Below are 25113 nucleotides of genomic sequence, written 5' to 3' on the forward strand. Positions count from 1 at the left end.
TCAGGCAACCTAGGGATGAAGTTAAAGGGATAGTTCACCCAAAAATGAAAATTCTGTCATCATTTACTCACTCTCATGTTGTTACAAACCTGTATAAATGTCTTTGTTCTAATGAACCCTAAGGAAGATATTTTGAGGAACGTTGGTAATAAAACCATTCGTGAGCCCCATTCACTTCCATAGCAGTGACGGCCGGAGACTTCTTTTTTCGAGGGCGCATGATGCGAAGTTCGTCACAACATGTATGTAGCCCATCGTTTGTGGTTTGTAATTTCAAAATATGTGTTCGGCGCTTCGAGTAAATCACGTGTCTCAAAATAAGTGCTTGCTGCAGATGCATCTAAAAGGTTTATGATAAAAGAAAAGCTCGCGTTTGCAGATACTCGCATAATCTCATGCATAACCAGAGTTTACTGTTAAGCAGGCACGTGCACAGATAGGGCTCAACCTGTGCAGAACACATGCCCTTTTTGTCCTTACACTCCGAAGTGCCCTTTTTTGGAGGTGTTTTATTATTTTTTTTAATATATAAATTAATGCTATTGTTAAACATTTACGTCTGTCTGTGTGTTTTACAAATATATTTATCAAATAAAATTATTAAAAAACTAAATATTTTTGGATCCGCTCAAACTGTCTGTTAAACCTCTTAACTCCGCCCCCTGAGTGCATCGAGCTGAAGTTCCACAGCAGTCAGAGGCAGCTGAACGTCTTGCAACGGTAAATAAGTATCTTGTTGTTTGAGTACAATGCTGTCTCATTACGAAAGAAACACTAGTATGTATATAACGGCGCATGTTTTATAAATTTGAACAGAGCCGAATTATCCATAGACGGGATTGGTCGAGTGGGCAATCAGGGGGCACTAAGGGCTCCAAACTGCGACCAAATTGAGTTTTTGACAAAGCGCGAGCAGTTTTTAAACAAGTGTTCACCCATGTGAAGGGCACCCGTGACAACAATACGAAATGCACGGTCGGGTTTTTACCGCTTTTTTTGCATGACGCGTCTCAATCGTTAATCTAAAGTCAACACATCTCACGCCAGAAGACGCGCCCGCGCGGGTAAATGTCTAGCCTACATTAACACCAAAAACATATCAGATTAGAAAGGTCTTAGACATCAGATGCCCAGTTGGGAAAACTGGATAGAGACGAAAAACGTGTAAAGGATACAAGTATGTACATTATATTGCCCTGTCACTCATTACAGTATGCAATCTGGATATAATTTATTGTATATGCATGTATCTTATGCCTTGAATTAGTCAAGGGAGTTGTATGATTATTTGTTTCATAGCTTTTTATTCTGAAATCAACTGCATAGAGTTAAGTCTATTTAGTATTTAGTATATTTTTCAGTAATGCAGTTATTTGCACCTTCAAAAGACCAAGGTTCCTGGTCCTCAGCACAGTTTTTGCCATGTAGGCAGATACATGCTAATGGTATGGCTATAGTATAGTATAATCTCCTATTTTGATCTTTAATCTCCTATTTCCCCCTCTTCTCAATCACATTCATAAACATGTTAACCAAATAATAAAAATTAACTTATAAAACCAAACAGAATACCTTTTTTTTCTTCAAACATATTTTTATGTAACTTTATGTATGTAAGCAGAGGAAAAAATTTAAATGAATATATCCTACAATTAAATAAGAGCGAGTACACAAGAGCTCTTCACAAACACATGACTACAAATAGGCCTAATACAGACAAACACCCAGGATGTAAATTGTTAAAGCCAACTTACAAGGGCAGATATCCTTTGCACTGTATAATGCCAAGCTATCATAAAATGTCATTTTTCATTCATTAATAGTGATTTTTTTTCAATCATTAATAGCGAATAAATATAAAGCTATTAAGATGATCATTAAGTGATATTTATTTGGAGGGGTGCCCTTTTTCAGTTTCAGCACATGCCCCTCAAAAGGTCTGTGCACGGCCCTGCTGTTAAGGGAGTGTCTTGCGGGTATTTTGTGAATGTAAGCGTCTTTTTTTTATCATAAATGGTTTTGACGTGTGTGCAGCAGGCACTTATTTTGACAAAACATGTGATGCAAATGGTTCACATGACGCAAAAAAAACACATATTTTGAAAACACAAGCAACACACACGACACTCCGAACACTTATTTTCATTTTGCGACATGAGAGTGGGTAAATGATGACAGAATTTTTATTTTTTGGTAAACTATTCATTTAAATGAAAGGAAAACAACATTTTGTGAGAATTCCAACCTAAGAGCTTAATGTTATTATTACAATCTTATAATTGCGGATTAACGTTCAAGAAAAATACTGTAAGTTACAATCTAAAAGCTGATGGGTTATTTTTGCGTTGGGTCAAAAAAAAAAACAGCTGTAAATGAACCCAGAATATGTTTATATTTGACCAAAATAATGGGTTAAAACAACCGATCTTTTTGTATTGAAACAACTTAGCATAGGTTAAATTACAACCTAGCAATTTGTGTTCATTTCTTTTTGACCAAATGCTGGGTTAAAAATAATCCAGCATTTACAATGTACAGATGAAATCTTAAATTTTTCATCCAATTAATCATACAATAATTGCTGAGGAAAAGCCCCAAATGAAGTTTATTTAAAAATATGTATTACTGTACACAAATATATTGATATTACAAGTTACGAGTTGTTGCAGAAGTCTATATGGTAATTCTGCATCATTGAATTCTTCCCTTTAGCTAAATGATACAAAATGGTGCTTGCAAAACCAAGGTCACAGGTTTGACTTCCAGGGAAATGCACACTGATAAAATGTAAGCTTGAATGCACACCAAGTCACTCTGAACAAATTGCCTTACTGTTTTTGTAATTATTCCCACTACATAAACTTGTTACATTGACATCTCTGGTATTTGGTTTTCGTGTTTAATGACCTGCAATTAAAATGATCCTCCAAATTGATAAAATAACAGCTTGTCAAAGCACAGAAAAATCCAAGTAAACAGCTCCATGAGGATTCATACCTGAAATATTGGGGTCAATACAGGAGCCATTGACCAAAATCTTCCCCTCTGGACAGATGCAGCTGGCCCCACTTGGGTTAAGCAAGCACATAAAATCACAGATCATCCTTAGACAAGGATTGGCCCCTACAAAAAGTAAGCACACAGTTTTAAGTTGGAATGTAAAATCGGGGTCTACTTCAGCTCAACACTATGTGAATAATAATGTTTCTCTTAAATTGTGTTTACTGAGCAAGAGTTTATGTTGCTAACCTCTTTTCCACAAAAAACAACAACTGTTAGTCATGCAATGAAAACATGCCACAGTGATTTGACCGCTAAAACCTTTTGCTTTCAAATACTTTATTCTTTTCTCTGAAAGCAGCTAATCGAAATGTTGCCTTAGACGTTGTTGGTTCAATGATGTTGGGGATTTAAGGGGAAACATCTTTATCAATCTTCAGTGTTTTGCTTAGGGCTTCAAACCACAAACTTCTGGGTTTTGCTGGCAGTGCACAAGTCTTTTTACCAGACCAGATCTCAGAGTTTAATGAGTCTGTGGGGACTGATTCAGCTGCCCTTCACAAGAAACCAACTAAAACAGAAAGATCTGTTTGAGGTGGTGAGGCCATTAACACAACCCGATAAGTAACCAAGCTCCACAACTTCCGAGAAAATAGTATACTGGTGATCTAAAGCATATGGTGTATATGGAAAGCAAATTGGTGTTACATTACTATTGAACTGTAATAATTTTTGGAGGGTGTTATTTAGCTGGGAACATTAATGAAGAAAATCAATGTTCATCTTATGTGAAAAATAGATATATATTTCATTGTTCCAAGAAAATGAAGCTGTAAACACGACACTTGCAAATTTACACAGTCAATTGAACATGGATTGCCGTTTTCCTTTTTGATATCATAACAAAACATCATAGCTTCCTTTAAAAGATTGTAAATTGAGCTGTTTGGATAAGATTAAAACATATTGTGAAATATACTTTCATGCTTTACACATTTATCTTTTCCCATTGACTATTTCAAAAACATTAACATGCACTCTAAAACGCTGGGTTATTTTTCAACCCAGCATTGGGTCAAAAAGGGACAAACCCAGCTTCTGGGTTATATTGACATCCAAAATGTTAATATTTGACCCAACAATGGGTTAAAACAACCCAGCATTTGGGTAGAAACAACCCAGAATAAATTAAATTACAACTCAGTGGGTTGGGTTGACCCTTTTTGACCTTAAAAATAACATAAAATCTAAAATAAGAATAGCAGACTATCTTACCATCATGTTGCTTGAAACGATGGGAGATCAAGACATTTGTTGTTTTCTCAATACCCAGATCAAGAGGTTCAATAGGTTTTCTGCCATATTTGTGTATTCTGAAAACATCATTTTTCAGTCCTGTTCCATAAATATAATCCTCAAAAATATCTATTCTGTATGGTTGTGATATTCCTGTGCATGGGTAAAGCGAGGGAAAGATATTAGAAATACTGACACTTTGATCATTTACAATGTCATTGAACAAAACAGAATGAAATATGCATTCATGTATTAAACACAGTCATATAAATCAGTCTTCCGATCCATTCGTAAACAAAAAAAGAAAATTAAACGTGGAATAAAGTGGTCAAGGTTCTGTCCGATGTTTTGACCCATTCTTGTATTTTACTTTCAAGTTCTTAGTTCTGTGGATTTTTAGTTAGTATTTTTGGATTCCCGTTTCCATGTTTGTAGTTCTGTTTTTTCATTGGTATTCGTCTGATTGCCCATATGTGTCTTGTTATCTTGTTAACAGGTGTGTATATATTGCCCTAGTGCTTCAGTCAGGGTTGCCAGGTTTTCACAGCAAAACCCGCCCACTTGCTCCTCAAAATTATTATCCTCATATTATTATATTTTTTAAGATGTGAAATAGGTCTGTGGTGTCCCCAGAGTGCGTATGTGAAGTTTTAGCTCAAAATACTGTACAGATCATTTATTATGGCATGTTAAAATTCCCATTTTGTAGCACCTTTCAAAAATGCTGTTTTTGGGTGTGTCCTTTTAAATGCAAATGAGCTGTTCAAATGCAAACAGTGATCACAAGGATGGTGGTTTGTTGCAATTAAAACTCAATTGTGCTGTCAATTATTTTCTCTCTCTCTTTGCACTAAATGGCAGTGCCGTGGTTGGACAGTGCAGATTAAGGGGCGGTATTATTGTAATTGGCCTTGCTACCTACCTAAAAAAACAGGCAAAATCTAAACAACCTAATTTTTTATATGCTTGCAAAGAATGGCTTACCAAACAAAGTTACTGGGTTGTTCTTTTTCACATTTTCTGGGTTGATAGAAGCACTGGGGACCCAATTATAGCACTTAAACATGGAAAAAGTTTGATTTTCACGCTATGACCCCTTTAAGTGGAGTCTTCCAGTAACAATCGTGTTCCCGGTGTAAGAAATTTTGTTTTGGCAGGGTTCATCTGCTGAAATTCACATTATTGGGTTCACTTCAACCCGTGAACATGAAAAACAGCCCGCGGAGTTGGCAACCCTGGTTTCAGTTGTCCTTTATCAGTCGTTGCATGTGGATTATTTTGTTTGGTTTTGTGTTTGTATTTAGTTCTGATTTCTGTTTTTTTAACTTTGGATTACTTTATGTTAATAAAAGTCACTGTGTGTGGATCTGCTGCTTCTGCCTGACTATTTCCACACTTAACAAAAGTAATGATGTATTTTATAATGACAACAGCCCTTAAACTCTATACACGCTGAAAAACACTTCCAGGCATCTAAACCACAAAAGCAAATCAATATTTTATCAGTTTCACTTTCAACTGTACTTCTCACCTTGCCTGCCATCGATTACCACCAATGGGTCTGATCCGTCGAATCGGACACTGCCAATGACAGAGAGCTCGGCATCGGCCCAATACAGACGCTGGCTGAAATAATCAATCGCCAACCCTACAGATAATAAGATAAGAAGCACAGGATAAGATTTATTTCCTAATGATAATGAGTCCTTGAACAGAATGCTTCAAAACTTTAACGTATTTGAACAATGACACAGCTAAAGCTGCAGAATTACACCAAAGCAACAGCTTACAATGAAATAATACACTATAGAAACAAGGGTGTCACAAACCATTTTACCTTAATAGGGTTTAATTCATCAAGGGAGATATAAGACTACAATCACAATGGATAATCAGCCCAAAAATAACAATCACAAATCAGAATGATATAGGACAAACTGTTTTGGACTGATTGCTGCCTCAACCAACTTTCATTACAACCTTACCTGGTAACACTTTACTTGATGGGGTGTTTATAAGACTGTCATAACACCTTCATAAATATGACGTGACATTCATTCAATTATGTCATTTTTAATGCAAAGATGACATTGTTTGAGATGTCTTTCTTATGACAACTTCAAATTGTTAATGTGACAACATAACTGACCACTTTTTATCAGTGAAACAAATTGATTTTGTAATTAAGTGTTAATACTCTGTCATATAGTTTTATAACAGCGACATAAATATTTTTCTTGACCTCAACTACAGTGGTAGAAATATAATTTGTCACTTAAATGTCATTAAGTGTTATTACTCTGTCAAATAGTTTATAACAACGTCATTAATATTATTTAGTCCAATGTTTTTTTTTTAAGTTTCCTCCATGTGTATAACAAATAAAAATAAAAATCGATCATTTAATAATAATAATAGTACTAATTAAAATTTATAAAATTATATATTATTGCATTTGGAGACTGATTCACCTAAAATGAAATGAAAACAGATTTCAAACAATTTAGTAGATTTCAAATCTGCTTAAATTATTTATAAAGCAAAAAATAAACAACTTCCTGGGAACATACAAAAATTGTTTATAGATAAAGAATGTGGTTATAACTTAAAAAGGACTTTAGGTATGGGACAACAATATGCTCGGACAGAGCTTAAAAGAATGTGTATTTCAATCCGTGGAGTGATATTGTGGAATAGTTTGAAGTGTTCAAATATTTTAATTTAAAAAAGGTTTAAAAGATCTATCTTTGTAGTATATAAGTATTAAACAAAACAAAAAACAGTACAATAATGGGTTTTCCATGTCGCTGGAAAAACAGTTAAGTACATTAAATTAATTAATTAAATCAATTAAATGTTTTGTATTGTGCACATACATAAAGTTAAGTGTAATCTTTTTATGTGTCTATTGCATTTTGTTAAGGCATTTAAAATTATTTGTCATAGTATTACCACTTAATGACATTTAAAAGACAGTTTAATGTAATGTTAACCCATAAAGCTAGGTAATTTCTTAAGTTTGATAATTGTTCTGCTATGTCATGTTTATGACATATTTATGACATGTTATGATGTATTGGTTAATGTGAAGTTGTCATAACAAAGAAATCTCAGACAATCTCATCTTTGCATTAAAATGACATAATTGAACAACAGTTGTTTTTGCATAAAATCTCCTTCATGTCCATGACACGTCATGTCATGTCATGTCATGATTATGAAGATGTCATGTCAGTCTTATAAACACCCCTTCAAGTAAAGTGAATTTTGGAGCCACTAACCTACTGCCTAAGATCTTTTGTGTTCCTCTAAATAAAGCTTGTCATATAACTTAAAATATACAGGAAGACAGAACATAACAGATATACATAACAGAAATTTCATTTTTGGATAAATTATTCCTTTAAGTAAAAGGTTTTAAAGCGATAGTTCACCCAAAAATGAAAATTCTTTCATCCTTTACTCACTCTCATGTTGTTACAAACCTGTATTAATTTCTTTGTTCTGATGAACACAAATGAAGATATTTTGAGAAATGTTTGTAACCAAACAATTCGTGGACCCCATTCACTTCCATAGTGGGGAAAAGAGAATACTATGGAAGGAAATGGCGTCCACGAATGGTTTGGTTGCAAACATTTCTCAAAATATCTTCATTTGTGTTCATCAGAACAATGACATTTATGCAGGTTTGGAACAACAAGATTAGATCGAGTAAATGATGACAGAATTTTCATTTTTGGGTGAACTATCTCTTTAAGCATCAAAACCTTTTCTGTGTAAATACAACACTGCTTTAGGTTAAGTTAGCCTAATGCACAGATAAACTGTTTCAACATATTTTCTTTTTTTTTTTTAGGTAAATATGAACTATTTTTTAAATGAAATAACCTTTACAGAACACTTGGCGCAGTATGGACATATTCAGCACAAAAGAGTCATATTCATGTCCTTTTGCTCTTCCTGAAATAAACTAAGCAACAGTTTGTCCCATATTTCTCTGAGTTTGCTGTACTCGACTCATTATATTTCCTCTTTTGATTAAAGACTCGGATGTTGGTTTTTGTTCCTTTTCTAGATGATGAATTCCTAAAGCTGAGCTGGAGGAGTAATATTGGCCCCTATAAAGAAGGCCACAGTTAAATGTAGCAGTGCTTAGTGTTTCCCGGAGGATCATGCCTACAGGTTTACTGCGCTGCATTAAAATCCCTCTTTCCTCCCAAAATTTCAAGTCAAAAACAGTGAAAGTGCTGATTTAAAAAAGCGAAAATAAAACTCAAACAGTATATGTCTATACAAATCCATTTAGACCTTGACCTTGTTTCTTACATAGAACTACATAAACAATCTCCCATTTATCACTCTCTGTACACCTACCACTGAGTGCTCAAAGTAAAGAGATACTGTTCAAATATTTACAGTGTTTACACATTACTGGGAGACGTATTGAAACATACCTGTGGGTCTCCTAAGGTTCTTGTACAAAAGCACCCTACGCATTGAACCATCCATTGCACTCTCTTCTATATGTGAGTGATCACCTATTACTGACCAATACATCATCCTGCAATATACCAAATGTTTATTTAATTAATATTATTATTATTGAATAATGTTATACATGCACTGTCATAACTGCAAAGTAAAAAGTAATTTGCATCATGTGTGATTAAATAAAAGCAAAGCAATCTGACCTACAATAGTAATAAATTCGCTTCGATGATTAGTCAATATTTCTTCTTAAAGGATTACTCTACTCTCATAAAAAATCACGATCATTTACTCACCCCCATGTCATCCAAAATATTGATATCTTTCTTTGTTCAGTTGAGAAGAAATTATGTTTTTGAGGAAAAAAATTCCAGGATTTTTCTCATTTTAATGTACTTTAATGGACCCCAACACTTAACAGTTTTAATGCAGTTTAAAATTGCAGTTTCAAAGGACTCTAAATGATCCAAAACGAGGCATAAGGGTCTTATCTAGCGAAAAGATTGACATTTTTGGCTAGAAAAATAAAAAATATGCACTTTTAGACCACAAGTTACCGTCTTCCGCCGGTCCTATATACGTCATCACGTCAAGAGGTCACGGATGACGTATGCGAAACAACGCCCCAGTGTTTACAAGTGTGGAGAAAGAGAACCGTTCTGACATTGTTGTATGTGGAATGATACTAATTAATGTCTTTATGTCAGTTTATTGTTTAAAATGTCTGCAAATGTGCATTTCATATATGTAACATGACCGTTCGACATCATTACGCAATTATGTGTGGTCGCGCTGGCTCGTCAGACAGCCAGAGGAAGAAGAGAAGTTGTGGTTTTAAAGTGCATATTTTTTTTTCTTGTCAAAAATGACAATTGTTTTGCTAGATAAGACCCTTATTCCTTGTTTGGGATCGTTTTGAGTCCTTTGAAACTGCATTGAAACTGCAATTTTAAACTGCATTAAAACGGTTAAGTGTTGGGGTCCATTAAAGTCCATTAAAATGAGAAAAATCCTGCAATGTTTTCCTCAAAAAACATAATTTCATCTGGACTGAACAAAGAAAGACATCAACAGTTTGGATGACATGGTGGTGAGTAAATTATCTGGATATTTTTTTTTTTTTTTTAAGAAAATAGACTAATCCTTTAATTTAATAATGCTTTTTAAAAACTTAAAATTCAATTTGGACATTAACTTTTAAATGCACAATATAAGGTTAATAACTACAGAAGTAAAGTCTGAATAGTGTTAAAGCATTCTCCTACCCTTTGACTGGATTGACGGTAATGGCGTACGGTTCTCCTGCAATGTCAGTTATCAGACGAGTGCAGTTGGGTCCCTTGAGTTGGCCCACATTAATAGAGTATCTAAGCTTGGTCCAGTGAGCTGTGTAATAACTAAACCAGTGCATCCTGGAGTGGTCTGTCCAGTAGATATTCCCAGTTACCCAGTCGGCTGACACATCTCTGGGCCTACGAAAATCTGGGCACTGCAAAGGTCACCCAGATAACAAGTTGATTTGATGTGGATCAAGGCATCACAGCATATTTTAAATCAAATAAGTTTAAACCAAATGTTTAAGGGTTGAGGCATAGATAAATGTAGTCAGAAAAAGTCGGTTAAGGTCACCTAATAAGAGACATTTACTTTTATATGTTGTTTGAACATAACTGTGTGTCACCTATGTGTGTACACAGCCCCCCATAATGATAAATATCTGCCCCCTTCTTTTTGTTTAAATCCACGTAAAACTTCAACAGTCTCATGGGATGAGCTGTTGGTGTTTTCTAAACAAACTGACATCACTTTGCACAGGCTCCGCCCCCAACCTTCCAGAGACCACACTTCGGTCATAATTTCTATTTAAAATCTTCTTTACACAATTAATTATGGCATGTTCATTATGAAAAAATAAAGTAATATGATTTTCTTGTTAAAATCTGTGTATGTTTTTGGTATAGAAATAATTAAACAGGGAGTGGAGCAGCAGCTCATTTGCATTTAAAGAGACACACACAAAAACTGTACACCCAAAAATGCGCCTTTGTTTAATAAATGATTTATAAAGCATTTGGACCTCACACCAAAACTTTTGGGGGAAACCTAATAATAAATCTCAGAAAAATGCCATATTAGGTGACCTCTAAATAAATAGTTTAATTTGTTACTTATACACAGTACATACACTGTAAAAAAAATCCGTAGAAATTGCAGCTGGGTTGCCGGTAATTTACCGTAGATTTAAATTTATGTTATTTACTGGCAACATTTTGTTCAAAGTTGAATGAACATTAAACCTTTACAAGTCTTTGTCTTTACAGAGTAAAACTAAAAAAACAGCATCAAGCAAAACGTTCTGGGAAACAAAATCTGAAGCAAAAAACAGAAAAAGGTTGATGATGATTTCTGGTTCCCAGAATGCTTTGCATGATGCTGTTATTGTATAGTTTTATTCTCTAAAGATAAAGACTTGTTTATATTTAAAATTTATTTAACTTTGAACAAACTCTTGCCAGTAAATAACATAAATTTAAATCTACGGTAAATTACCGGCAACCCAGCTGCAATAACATTGTAATTTCTACGGATTTTTTTACAGTGTATATGACTTTGTAAAAAATATTTTAATAAACAAACTTATCAAAGGGAAGGTCATGAGTCAATCTTTCTGTTAACTAGATGCAAATGCTATGTGAACAACTTCAAGGACGCAAATACCAGTAAGGAACAAAAATCCCGAATATTCCTGATAGCATTTTAATGTCGGCATGCTTTGCACAGACTCTCGATACTTACTATGATGCCAATATTTGTTTTAGTTTGACTCCTGTTAAGGATTTCTTTGTAAAAAATTCCACCCGGATTAAACTGAGTAGCCCAGATAAACTTTTGTTGTTGATACAGAGCATCCATCCCAATGATGCGGGCATTTTCCTCGATGCGAGCATGTACTTTGTGTCCATGGCTCTGGTTAAATGGATACACAAAACTTCGGATTTCAGTGTCATTAGCTATGTAGAGCACTCGATCTTCTGGTCCTGCCCGTTGAGTTATTAATATGCAAAAAAAATGAAAAGTGGCTAAATTCCATTTGGGGTTTAAGACAACAGTTTGAAAATTACAGATGCAGATAAATCATTTTAACACAACAATGAACAATTGATTAATAATCAATATCTGATATTATATATATCTTAATTACTAACATTATTAGCATGGAATTATAACAATTATGCTACATATATAAATGTAATAAATTGGTAGCAGTTTTACAAATGTTAATCATTTTGCATTATTACGCTCCAATATGACTAAACAATCCTTTCTCTGAGCGATTTAAAATTTATGAAAAAAAAAATATATTTAGATCCTTACCTTTTGCTAGGCAACTACCATTCACGTCCTTATAATTTTTATCACATGTACATTTGTATGATCCTTTTGTGTTTGTACAATAGTGAGAACAAGTGCCAAATTGAAGACACTCATTTATCTCTAAAAAAAAAAAAGAAAGTCAGGTTAATAGTGCTATCTGCTAATGGAAGTGCCACTAGTTGCATCAGACAGAACTGCCAAAATGATGGCTTTTAAACAATTTCCACAACACTACCTCTGCCAGGCATTGTTCAGCGAATTTATAATCCTAGTTATAAATCTAGTTAAAATTCAGATTGCTTATTCAAACAATCTGGACATTTTGGTGCCACCAAAAATTTCATACATTGCCTTTAATTAAATTCTACATTAAAAATCTAAATCCATCCTCAGGGTAAGTATTGAGTCTTTTTTCAAAGGAGATACCTTCACACATCCTGGTTCTGAGATTCCTCTGAAATCCAGGTTTGCAATGACATATTGGATTTGCGTTTGTCTGATTGCATACTGCATCCTCACCACATGGATTCAACCTCTTTCCACATATGTCTCCATTTGAAGCTGGAACGAGAAAGAACTTTGAAGTGACATACATGCAACCCATGGTCCCACTGTTTGATGCTTAAGTTTGTTTAAAGAGACATTACACTTTTTTGAAAATATGCACATTTTCCAGCTCCCCTAGAGTTAAACATTTGATTCTCTGGGTCTGGCGCTTCCACTTTTAGCATAGCTTAGCATAATCCATTGAATCTGATTAGACCATAATGGTAATGCTTATGGTCTAATCAGATTTAATGAATTGTGCTAAGCTATGCTAAAAGTGCTAGCGCCAGACCCAGAGATCGGCTGAATGGATTCCAAAACTGTTAAAATCAAATATTTAACTTTAGGGGAGCTGGAAAATGAGCATACTTAAAAAAAGTGTAGTGTCCCTTTAATGTTTCATGAGGAAGATATTTAAAACCTGGATTATTTTTATATTATGAGACACACTCAGTACAGCAGGTATCTACATAATCAACCTAGGCAAAACAGCACTGTTTAGATATTCTTCAAACATTTTGGTCCGTTTTATACCGCTAACAAAAACAACATGCTACTTATCACGACAGCGGATTAGCAGAAACCGAAAGCATTTCATTGTATTTACACCAAACAGACCTAAATTAAAATCAAAACTTTTAACACTATTCTATTTCTGCTTGGTAAGCGCTGGTATTTTCTTTAGGAAATGCAAATCTCTCCTACTGTTTGTTTTCCAGCAGATGTATCTGAGAGATCTGGTACAAACATACAAGCCTTGCAATCCTGTTCATCTGATCCTCCATCTCCACAGTCATCAAACAGGTCACACTGCAGCTGTGCTGGTATACATCTGTGATTACCGCAGGTAAACTCGGTCTTCCCGCAGGGCTTGGGCCTGGTTGAGACAGCCTCTGGTTTGTGCCCAAGGATGAAAGCAGAAGATCCATTTAACATCAGCAGAAGTCTTCAATCAAAATGACTGTGATTGTGAACGGTGTGAATGTGATTAATGAAGGCAGTATATTTGAAATACCCGATGAACATCTAGCAAAGCAATATCACTAAATTCAACTCGGAATTCTTTACGGCAAATTTAAATGCGTGGCACAAATGATGGATTTCTCATTGTGCTGGGGAGGATAAAGACATCATCAGAGGCTTGTGAATGATCCTACCACATTCATCTTCATCCGAGTTGTCCCCACAGTTATCCACACTGTTACAGATCTGATCAAGCCGTAGACACACTCTGTCATTTCTGCAGCGGTACGGCCTTGTTGGAGGACAAGGTAGTTTGGCTATAAAAATGAGAACAAAATGTTACAACTCAGTGCTGTTTTTTTAGTTGTTTTACACTGCATGGACAAAACTAGGTGCACAGTGACAGTTCCAATCTTAAAGGGATAGTTCGGCCAAAAACGATATTAAATCCATGATTTACTCACCCCAAGCTGTCCGAGTTGCATATGTCCATCGTTTTTCAGACAAACTCCTTTTCGGATATTTTAGAAAATATTTTAGATCTTTCAGTTGATTAAATGTAATATTACAGGGTCCACCCATAGTCCACGACCTTCAAGTCCAAAAAAAGTGAGTCCATCCTTCACAAATTAAATCCAAACGGCTCCAGGATGATAAACAAAGGTCTTCTGAGGGTAATCCACGCGGTGTTGTTGTAGAAATATCCATATTTAAAACTTTATTAACGAAAATAAATACCTTCCGGTAGCGCCGCCATCTTAGACTCCTCTGTATTCAGGAGAGAGTATTAGCGTAGTGTACGCACTTTTCTTAGTGACGTATGACAAATTCGGAGGGCGGGGGGACAGGGCAGCAGCAGAGAAACCTCTGTACGCTGCGTAAGCTCTCATCCTGAATGCGGACGCGACTAAGATGGCGGCGCTACCGGAAGGTAGTTAATTACGTTAATAAAACTTTAAATATGGATATTTCTACAGCAACACCGCACAGATTACCCTCAGAAGACCTTTGTTTATCATCCTGGAGCCGTTTGGATTTAATTTGTGAACGATGGACTCACTTTTTTTGGACTTGAAGGTCGTGGACTATGGGTGGACCCCGTAACATTACATTTAATCAACTGAAAGATCTAAAATATTTTCCAAAATATCCGAAAATGTGTTTGTCTGAAAAACGATGGACATATGCAACTGGGACAGCTTGGGGGTGAGTAAATCATGGGTTTAATATCGTTTTTGGCCGAACTATCCCTTTAATATCACAACATTTACTGTTTCGTTCTGTTCACTGTTTTAGGTCACTTTGGATATAAAGGTCTGCTAAATGCGTAAAAAAGTAAATTCAGTTTGATGAGTGTCTTTTTCCATACCAGGATGACAATATCCTATGCACAAAGTGAGAGGCACAATGACATTTTTCAGTGAGGACCAAACTTCCAACCGCATGGACAAACTTTCAATTGCAAAGGAGTGTGTTTGGTGTCCACATACCGGTACTTATGGACATATAGTGTAACTTATTTAGTCTGCAATGCAGGGACCCATACCCACATATCTAGTATAACATCAGAATATTGTGATAAGATCAAAGTCTTTCAATTTTGAATGAAAAGTCTTTCAGCAGACAGGAAACACAACAGCAGGTCATTTAATTCCACAAGGGGATGGATGGCATACCGCACATGTCAGGATCTTCATCTGAGTTATCTCCACAGTCATCTTCCCCATCACAAACCCATACGTGCAGCTTACAAAGAGTGTTATTACAGATGAACTCATCAGGACGACAGAAGAAAGCGTCTGTAAAAACAAAAAAGTCAGTGTGATGATAAACTTTGATACACTTTGAACAAACTGATGCATTATAGGTAAATATTGAGTTTGTTTAAAGGGTGAAACTGTACTAAGGTAAGAAGGTATTAAATTCTCAAAATATTTGTGGTGGGGTACATTTTTTTTTTACTCAAATCAACACAATTTCTAACAATAATATTACCAACAATCCCCAAAACGAAATATTCAGAAATCTGTTGATTGTAAAAGTACACACAGGACAAAATATTACAGATACAGTTCACACTTTTTCTAATACTTATATCCTATAAATATATAATAATTATTTATAATATGTATAAGTTTCAAATATATACGCTCGCTAGTATGGTTTAATCTTAGCCTGCTGGATTGTGCTGCTTATGTTGTCCATCGATTTTTTGTTCTCCTGCATCTATTAATGTAAAGCTGCTTTAAAACAATTAACAATTGTGAAAAGCGCTTTATAAATAAAATTAAATTTAATTGAATTAATAATAGGTCATATTTTATTATGTCTTTATTATTACTTATGTGTATATTATATATATATTTATTATATATTGATTTTATTTATTATTTGTATTATTATTTTATTATATATTTATTATTTTACTATACATTTTTGTAAAATCTTTAAACACACAATTAACAAACATTTTAACTAGCCAAAGTTAACTTGCCTCACGCAGTTGGGTGTAAAAATATGTATTTGAATCAGAACTGAACTGAAATGTGTGTGGAAAGAAAATGTGTATGGTAACACAGGTTACTTAATATATAAACAATATGTAATTATTTTTTTAAACCCATAAGATGTTTTGCAGTCATTAAATATTTGCTTGGTTATCTCTAAAGCTCCCTTGAATTTATTCTAGATCAATGACATGACATAATATCAGAAGACATTTTTCGAGCAGAAATGTTTGCTCAATTCGTGCAAGACCCCCTTCAAGACGTCCCTGTAAAGTCAATCTTGAAAATTGTTTCTTAACACATGATAAATGTTAAAAAATGTATTGCTGAAACACACCACAAAGACTGTAAATTATGTAGTACTGAATTGCAGATTTAGCTCATTAAACATCTCTGTGTTGTTATATAATGGAATGCTGACTAACAGTTGTGTTGGAAATAATCTCTTTATACCATGGCCACAGTTTTCCTCATCGCTGTGGTCCACGCAATCGAAGATGTCATCGCAGCGCCAACGTTTGGGGATGCAGTGGGCGTGATTCTTGCACAGGAACTCATCTTCTGTGCACTCCTTGACACAGTCCATCTGGTGTGAGAACAAGAAGAAAAGCCTCAAATACCCACTTTGAAGAAGTGCATGATGCATCGGGGGAAATGCATAACACATCTGGAGCCGAACATGAGTGTGATATACAAGACTGCTTTTAAAAAAACCTGATGTGCCGCAAGTGTCAATGATGCAATATATTGTACAGTCGTTGTTATTCATGGCACATGTGATGTAAAAAAAATCAAAAACAAGACTGAAGACACCCACAGATGATATGCGTACAATTTGTGTTTTTAAAGAGTCAGCTGACCTTTGATATAAAAGAGCTATCAGATTAACATAATTACAACTTCAGGGTTCAAATATCAGGGTTATCTTTTCATTTCTACATTTTTGATTATTAAAGGGCACTTATTATGCAAAATCCACTTTGGACATAAATGTGAGTTGGCAATGTGTGAACACATCCACTCTACACTGAAAAAAATCCACCCACTCCTTTTTAATTCCCATTAAACCAAAGCATGACTGTTTGATTCTCTTGTTAATGTGATGTCACACTGATAAAGCCCCGCCCATGGCCACTGACTGACAGTCCTGCATTACCATAATTTCCACCTTCGGCAAGTTGTACCCTGTCTGCCATATCTCAATACCAAGATCCTATTGTCTCAGACTGTATTGAAAGGATTCAGATCTACTGAAAGCGCAGTAGCTCATTTGCATTTAAAGGTACAGAAATGAAAACTGTAAATCACATACTGGGTTTTCACACTTTCTGAAGTAAAGTGTTAGATAAGTGAGAGGGTTGCTAGAGAACTGACCTCATCTGAGCTATCCAGACAGTTGTCATGTCCATCACACCTCAGAGCGGCCGACACACAGCCTCCAGTGGCACACACGTATTCATTTAAAGAACAGGAGGGAAGTGCTACAAACAAATGATGAGTAAACACATAAATACATAATACACAAGATATTTCAATTACAAGATAAATTACATTGTCTGTCTGTTTATTTGCTCTTTGTTAAACTTTCTTAAAACTGATCCCAGTCTAGTCTGACAATCCTTAACTGTCTTGTAACGTAAGAAAATGAAAGTGTAGCCAGGACTAGACCTTAGTTAAATTAGGATTTTTAAGCATATTTTATAAACATGCATTAGAAACGGATGTTATTGGTATGTATCTGGAGACAAATCAATGGCATTGGCATATTTTAAAGGAGAGGTGCATGATCTCTAAAGCCAATGTTGACATTTGAAATCACCTAAACAAACACGCCCCTACCCCAATATAATCTGGACCTTCTTTTGATAGACTTGCGCACACATACGCAACCCAGGCAACGATGTTGGTTATTAGACACGCCCCTTACTGCTGACTAGCTACAAGTATATTTTGGTATTCAGCCTGAATCCCTTTTCCAAAGTTTTTTTTTTAAATCATGCACCCTGCTTTTAAGATCTGTGAATGCAAAAGGTCATGGGTTTGATTCCCAGGTAAAATGAATATCTTGAATGCACTGTAAAGCACTTCGGATTAAAGCGTCTGACAAATGCGTAAATGTACATGGCATTGTCCTATGAAAAATAATTGTTTTATTATATAAACCACAGCTATATTTTCCAATGTTCAGTAAAACCCTTGCCTAGTTAAAAAGTAAAATGTGATCCTCGATAAAATACTGAAGCCTCTTAATAAATTACGTAGATAGAATAAATTTTTGTACCAAAGAATAAAATCACCTGACTAAGGCAATGTTTATTATGTACACACTAAAAAATAAACAATGAGATCAGATCAAAACCAAAATATTCATTAAACATTTCAAAAACACCCCAGCATGTGTTAAAGATGCACCTGTTCCGAGACAATTTCTTTCATCTTCTCCCGTTTTACAGTCTTCCTGCCCATCACACAGCCACTTACGAGAGATGCAGAGACTGTTGTGACACTGAAACTGGTCGTCCGCACAGTGAGTCTCGCAGTCCTTCTGAAAGCACATACATCCAACTCCAGTTCAGTGAATTTGGAGGAGTAAGCTTTATTTGTCATTTGTTTAGACAGGAGAGAATGAAAAGTAAATAATTCAGCTAACAGAGACAGAATATGACAGACCAGAGGTGCATATTATATCAAATTTCTGTTGCGTGTCACTGTAAAAAATTATATCAAATTAATATATGTGACCCTGGACCACAATACCAGTTGTAAATTGCACGGGTATAGTAGAAAAAGCCCAAAATACATACCATAGGTTAAAAAGATTGATTTTTCTTTTTTGTCAAAAATCATTAGTATATTATGTAAAGCAGTGGTTCTCAAACTTTTTCAGCGTGCGGCCCCCTTTATGTACGGTGTATTTCTTCGCGGCCCCCTCAAAGAAAATTTATGACAAAAACAGTTCTAAACTTCACATTTTAATTAAACAAAACATTAAATTATACAAAGTAGTGCTGCCTTATTTTTTGTAGGTTTAATTTAACAGAATTCATGATAAATTAATGTATTTTACAAAATGTCATAAAACTGGGGCCCCCAGGCACCATCTCGTGGCCCCCCTGGGGGCCCCGGACCCCAGTTTGAGAACCACTGATGTAAAGATCATGTTCCATAAAGATATATTATTAATTTCCTACCATAAATCTATCAAAACTTTTTTTTGTGAGTGGATGCAGCAAAATCGCAAAACAAAATTGGCCCATAATTTGTCTATAAACTTGTACTCATTCCTACACACTCTTTAGGGATTTTCCATTCAAGTTTGGTTCCCATTTAAGCTTAAAATTTCCCAATTCAGTACACAATGTCATTACAGCAGAAAGCCAGTAGAGAATGCTAAAACAAACCTTTTCGTTTATAATATGTGTTGCTATAGACTTAATTTGAACTTTAAGGGCCCTATCTTACACCCGGCGCAATGCAGCACAACGTGCGACGCAAGTGTTTTTTGCTATTTTAAAGCAACATTAAAAAAATTTTGCTCTTTGCTTCCCCTACAGGTTAGAAGCGTAATTGTCCATTACCACTGTCGTAAATACTGCAGCATAGCTGGCTCTGATTGGATTGTAGGATTGGCCGTAAAGCAGGTTTTTGTAGTTTTCACACGAACTACAGGAACGCGACCCGACGGTTGGAAACTTCTTTAGTGCAGTTTTGGCCGATAGAGGGCTGCAAGGCAAATGTGAAAGTGCCGTTCACCCTGTTTCGAGTGGATGAATGACTGAAACTTTTTTGGAAACGTTATTTTAAGGAAAAAAAACTCTTTGGTGTTGCTTTAAGCCCACCACAGTTGTCATTTTCACGTTCAGCGCCACATTGTTTAAATAGCAAATTCATTTACGCCCAATCTTTGTACCTATAGGTATTCTGCTCTGAAAACGAGGTGTTTTAAATCAATCTTAAACTGGTGGTCTTCCTCTGCTTAGTTTTTCAAATTTTGCCATCTAAATAGGGAATCGGCATGGCACGAGTGCAACTGTCTATTTAAGGGGGTGGGAGATAAGACTCTCATTGGTTTATTGCACGTTACACCCAAAACACCCCCATTACTCATTACGAGAAAAGGAAGAACCCTTTTAGACTGTGCACTAGGCGCAGAAACCATTTTTTTCCTGTAGCTAAATAAGCAAAAGTATTCGGACACATGCATTTATAGACTGTGCACCGTGCGATCAAGACCATGTGCTTAGATCGTTAAAATAGGGCCCTAAATGCGATTTTATAAATTCTTAGATTTGTTGCACTCAGACTTCAGATTTTCAGATCTCTGCCAAATGTTGTCATATCCTAACAAATCATATATCAATGGAAAGCTTATTTGTTAAGCTTTCGAATGATTTATAAATCTCAATTTCAAAAAATGCACCCTTACGACTATTTTTGTGGTCCTGGGTCATATATCTACTTTTATGTTACTTTAACTTAACAAATTAAGTTTATCAATTGTATCTTGTTTTTATAAGTAATATCAACTTATCACAAGCCAAAAGTTAAAATATTACATTGAATTGACTTGCAAAACCAAAGTTTCCAACAACCCCAACCTGTATCGATCACACAATGTCTAACTTATTTTCGAATTTAACCAGAAAAACAATGCATAATTATGACTTGTTAATAAATCTATATTAGAGTCATTGAAGACAAATGATGTTGTTGGATTAAGATAACACAGCTTTGAAAGAAATGACCAAAATTTCGCAGTTTTGTTCATTAAATCAAAAAAGAAATGCCCTTCAAGGCTTTCTAATAAATTTATATAAGCATAAGAGAATAATCTTTTTGATGGACAAAGATTACAAAGCCTTGAAATAAATGGCCAGAAGTGACTCTTCTTTTCAAATGACATACAATTTTACTGACCTCGTCTGAATTATCAACGCAGTCATAGTCACCATCGCATCTGAAGCGTGCTGAGATACAGTCCCCATTAGCGCAGGCAAAGTCCTTGTGATTACAGGTCACGGGCTCTGCAAAGAGCAGAGAAAAATTATAAAGGACCTAGACCACATTTACATTACATTACATTTATGCATTTGGCAGACGCTTTTATCCAAAGCGGCTTACATGACATTACAAGGTATACATTTTATCAAACCACACAGGTAATCTTACTTTGCCCTGTAAAGATAATTGCAAAGATGCCAGAGAAGTTAACCATAGAGGAGGACAGAGATAGACAGCAAGAGCACATAAAAACTGCAAATGGCCGGTCTTTGGACAAGAATGGGCCCTGTACCATCTGTTCCAGAGGTCCTCACAAGTACGCCAAGAACTTAAGAGGGGCTCTTTGCAAATTAATGAGCAATCAGAAGGTTAAAGAGAGCTTTTATGAAAGTGCAATGGGCAGAAAAGTCAAAAAATGTGATTTAGATGCTTTTTAGATTAATTTAACTTTTGTGGAAGTCGTCAACCATTAGCGTAGTTTATTAAGGAATGCTTGTGAATATGCTATGTTTATGATTAGAGTTGAAGCTAGGAAAAATTAAAAACATAGAAAATCCTTAAAAATAAATATATAAAGTTAAGGGTTTGCAAAAACAAAACTGTCTTGGATAAGACATACTGTCATGCGAATGGCAAAACATCAAGTATAAACAGATTTGAATTCATGACCAGATGCTTGACTAAACTCTAGATGACAGACTCTCAACTTTAAGGCTCCAACAGGACACGGCAAGCTATAAAAACAGCATAAAACACACTTAAGTTGTTGATATTTGTTCATGGGAACTTGGGCAAAGATCAGAAATTAAGAGATAAATGGTAAACAAACAGATAGGGGGTAAAAAAAACATCAAGCAATCTACCAAAGTGGCCTCCGAAGATCCCACACGATGCATGTTGACAGTTAAAACAATTTAGTACAAACATAAGCCTGGAAAAGCTTTATTCTGTTGAAAGAGATGAGAGAAACTCACTACATTGTTCCTCATCCGAGTTGTCTCCACAGTCATTCTGGCTGTCACATCTCCAGTGGTCCGGGATACAGTTGTTATTCTCGCACCGAAATTCATGAGGTCCACAGGTCTTTTCATCTTTTTCATCAGACACAAACAAACAAACAAACAGATGAAAATGGATTCAAAAATGCATGAATATTAATGCGGCGCTACCGCATCTCAAAGCGCAATCCATGTTTCCTCAGGGTTCCCGGGCACGGATCTGACACTAAGTTCAAAACACGACTGTACTCGGGAGGCTAACGTACCATAAGATGAGATACATGTCTGTGCTGCCGATAACTTCCCTTCTCAATAACCTGAACACTTGACACTTAACATCAAACAGTTTGTCACCTGGGCATAATCTTTCTGAAATGAGCATTTCTCAAAGAGTTTATTTTACAGAGTACTTGTACTGTTTACATTATATAAGAACTTTGTGAAGTGTTAAAGCCCAGAAATGTTTCTTATTAACAGACAGGACGATCAGTTTAATGCGTTGTATTGGCAACGCATCAAAACACTATGAAAATATATCACTTTTTATTTATCAGTAAGTGATTTTTTCACCACAGCTTTAAGCTGGATCAAAATGTTTGCCATAGTAGGCTATAGACAGACAGACAGACAGACAGACAGACAGACAGATAGATAGATAGATAAATATAGATGCGATATAGATATAAAGATATAAAGAGATAAAATCAGTATTGTATCTGGTCAGTATTAAAAAGTAAATTCTTCATTTTACGCAAAATCTGATATCTGATCCATAATTTTTTCTCCCTTTTTTCAAAAACTTGATAAACTGCACTCTTCCTTCTCTGCAGAATGCAATAAATCCGCTCAAACAATCACAACGCATTCCACACATTGTAAACAACAGTGACGCCGTTTTGAATTCACACAAAATCCTAGTTTTCCTCATCTACTCTGGACTTCACGATCAACAAACAAACAAAAACAAAAAAGTTATTTTGATGGCATTGATAAACCTGTGGTGTTTTTCTTTGGCAGAGAAGAAATAATTTACATAGGCACTCGGGCGAAGGAAAAATGTCGGCTGTTGCTTGTTCTTAAACGACAGCATCAAGCTTCTGTCATGCTAACACATTAACCCCAGGGGATCTTATGAAAAAATTTCCATTGTTTTACAAAAAAATCGAGTAGGACCAATTTTTTTTTACAGCTGATCACTGTCAAAAAAGTTCAGTGACGATGTCCCAAGGATGACAGCAGCAATGGCAGTGTTCTTAATATGACAAAGTAAGTGTTTTGATTAAAGGCAGGATAGGCAGGAAATATCTAAAAAAACTTTTTTACAAATTTGTGTAGCCTCTTATGGAACGGCTGAAAATCCACAAGGGGGCATTTGTTCCTCAGACGTTGCACAATAAACATGACATCCGAATATATTCATTATAAATCGTGAATGAAAAGTGAGATTCGAACGAATGTCTGTTAGTGAACTTATTGTATACACTATTTATATCGTAATTCGGTCAGAAACGTCAAGATTGTGAGATGAACAAATCGTTTTGGATTAAAAGGCTTGGATATTCCATTTCCTTGGACTTTTGGGGATTTATGAACAATTTGTTTTGGACAATTTTACCGAAGCGGATAAAGGAAAGATTTTGAAGGTAAGTAAATATCCTAAATCGGCGCCGCCCGGTTCAGGTAACTAACAACTAGATTACAGTTTTATGACTGCTAAAAATCATATTATGCTTTCTGTGTGCGCTTATTGGAATCCCGGAAGTCTAAGCTTTACAACGATGTGCCGCATGACCGTATATTTTGAAGATTTAATGCTTCAAAGTTACAATGACGTAATGCAGCCTCACGTGCAAGGGAGGGGGTGTGCCGTGTACGGCACAGTGTTCCTTATCAGGTTAAACTGTCTTTATATACCAATACATAAGTAAAATAAGTACTCTGAAAAAGAGAGTATAAAAATTGAGTGTCTGTAGACCTCTCACGACTGTTTTAAACACAGCTCATTTTCCATTCACTCCACCCCCTCCCTTCTGGGTTTCTGCTAAAGCCACGCCCCCAAAACATATGAAAGCGCGAAGCCGATCGGCTCTGGGAGAAGCATTTACCTCAGACAAGCGGAGAGGAAGGAGCGCAGTGCATGTAGTAACATCATGTCACAATCACATGTAATAATACACCTAACTTTATCACTATGAATATAAACAAATAGGATGGCTTTTAGTACTCACTATTAAGCTAGCATATCGATACTGGTAAAGTTTAAAATATATTTAGTTTGATTCGGTAACAAACGAGCTAGTTATATATATAAGACAAAGCTAAAAACAGATTGCATTGATACAAGTTTTTTTATTACCATCAGTTACACTGTGATGAAGGTACATTTCGTGGAAATTTCATAAAATAAACGGTGTTTTGCATGGAAGCATTGTTTACTCTGATGAGGACTACACTCCGGAGACAATCCAGGTACCGCATCGTCGACTCAAGGAAAAGCCACACAATATTTACTCTCGTTTGATTTCTTCGTTTATTCCTTTTTTTTGCTTTGTTTGCCTTCGCTGACTGCATATGCAGGTACTGTGAGTTCTGAATGCTCTTTCTCTGCCGTACTTTTGCTCTTCCTAGAGTGCCTCGTGCACGTTCAAATCAATCGGGTGTGCGCATGTGTGGGCAGATCCTGTAGCAACAGGGGTGGTGAGAGAGAGTGACAATCGCCCAAGCCAATCATTTGTTTCGTACCAAATGAAATAATTAGCTGTGTTTAAAACGTCGTGAAAGGTCTACAGACACTTGAGTTTTATACTCTCTTTTTCAGAGTACTTACATTTTAATTATGTATTGGTATATAAAAAGTTTTTTAGATAATTCCTGCCTATCAATGCCATTAATGTTTTTTTTTTGTGAATACCACTAGTCAACTAAATAAATACAAC

The 25113-nt window shown here is 35.5% G+C and overlaps 1 protein-coding gene across 2 annotated transcripts in view; it reads right to left on the minus strand.

Annotated features, from left to right (window-relative positions):
• Positions 1 to 25113, minus strand: part of lrp1bb (low density lipoprotein receptor-related protein 1Bb) — a 379953-nt gene that overhangs the window by 17374 nt on the left and 337466 nt on the right. For both annotated transcript variants that reach the window (XM_065251976.1, XM_065251975.1), the window contains 16 exons: positions 22154 to 22270; positions 21096 to 21202; positions 18591 to 18723; positions 17553 to 17659; positions 16632 to 16764; positions 15348 to 15470; positions 13866 to 13988; positions 13461 to 13601; positions 12589 to 12723; positions 12163 to 12282; positions 11584 to 11825; positions 10053 to 10276; positions 8754 to 8860; positions 5828 to 5944; positions 4276 to 4449; positions 2998 to 3123 (listed from right to left, as the gene is read on the minus strand). In XM_065251976.1, the coding sequence (XP_065108048.1) occupies positions 2998 to 3123; positions 4276 to 4449; positions 5828 to 5944; positions 8754 to 8860; positions 10053 to 10276; positions 11584 to 11825; positions 12163 to 12282; positions 12589 to 12723; positions 13461 to 13601; positions 13866 to 13988; positions 15348 to 15470; positions 16632 to 16764; positions 17553 to 17659; positions 18591 to 18723; positions 21096 to 21202; positions 22154 to 22270 (2229 nt within the window). The remainder of the gene's footprint in view (positions 1 to 2997; positions 3124 to 4275; positions 4450 to 5827; positions 5945 to 8753; positions 8861 to 10052; positions 10277 to 11583; positions 11826 to 12162; positions 12283 to 12588; positions 12724 to 13460; positions 13602 to 13865; positions 13989 to 15347; positions 15471 to 16631; positions 16765 to 17552; positions 17660 to 18590; positions 18724 to 21095; positions 21203 to 22153; positions 22271 to 25113) is intronic.

The sequence above is a fragment of the Paramisgurnus dabryanus genome, chromosome 15 (genome assembly GCF_030506205.2).
Source record: "Paramisgurnus dabryanus chromosome 15, PD_genome_1.1, whole genome shotgun sequence".
Classification (NCBI taxonomy): Eukaryota; Metazoa; Chordata; class Actinopteri; order Cypriniformes; family Cobitidae; genus Paramisgurnus; species Paramisgurnus dabryanus.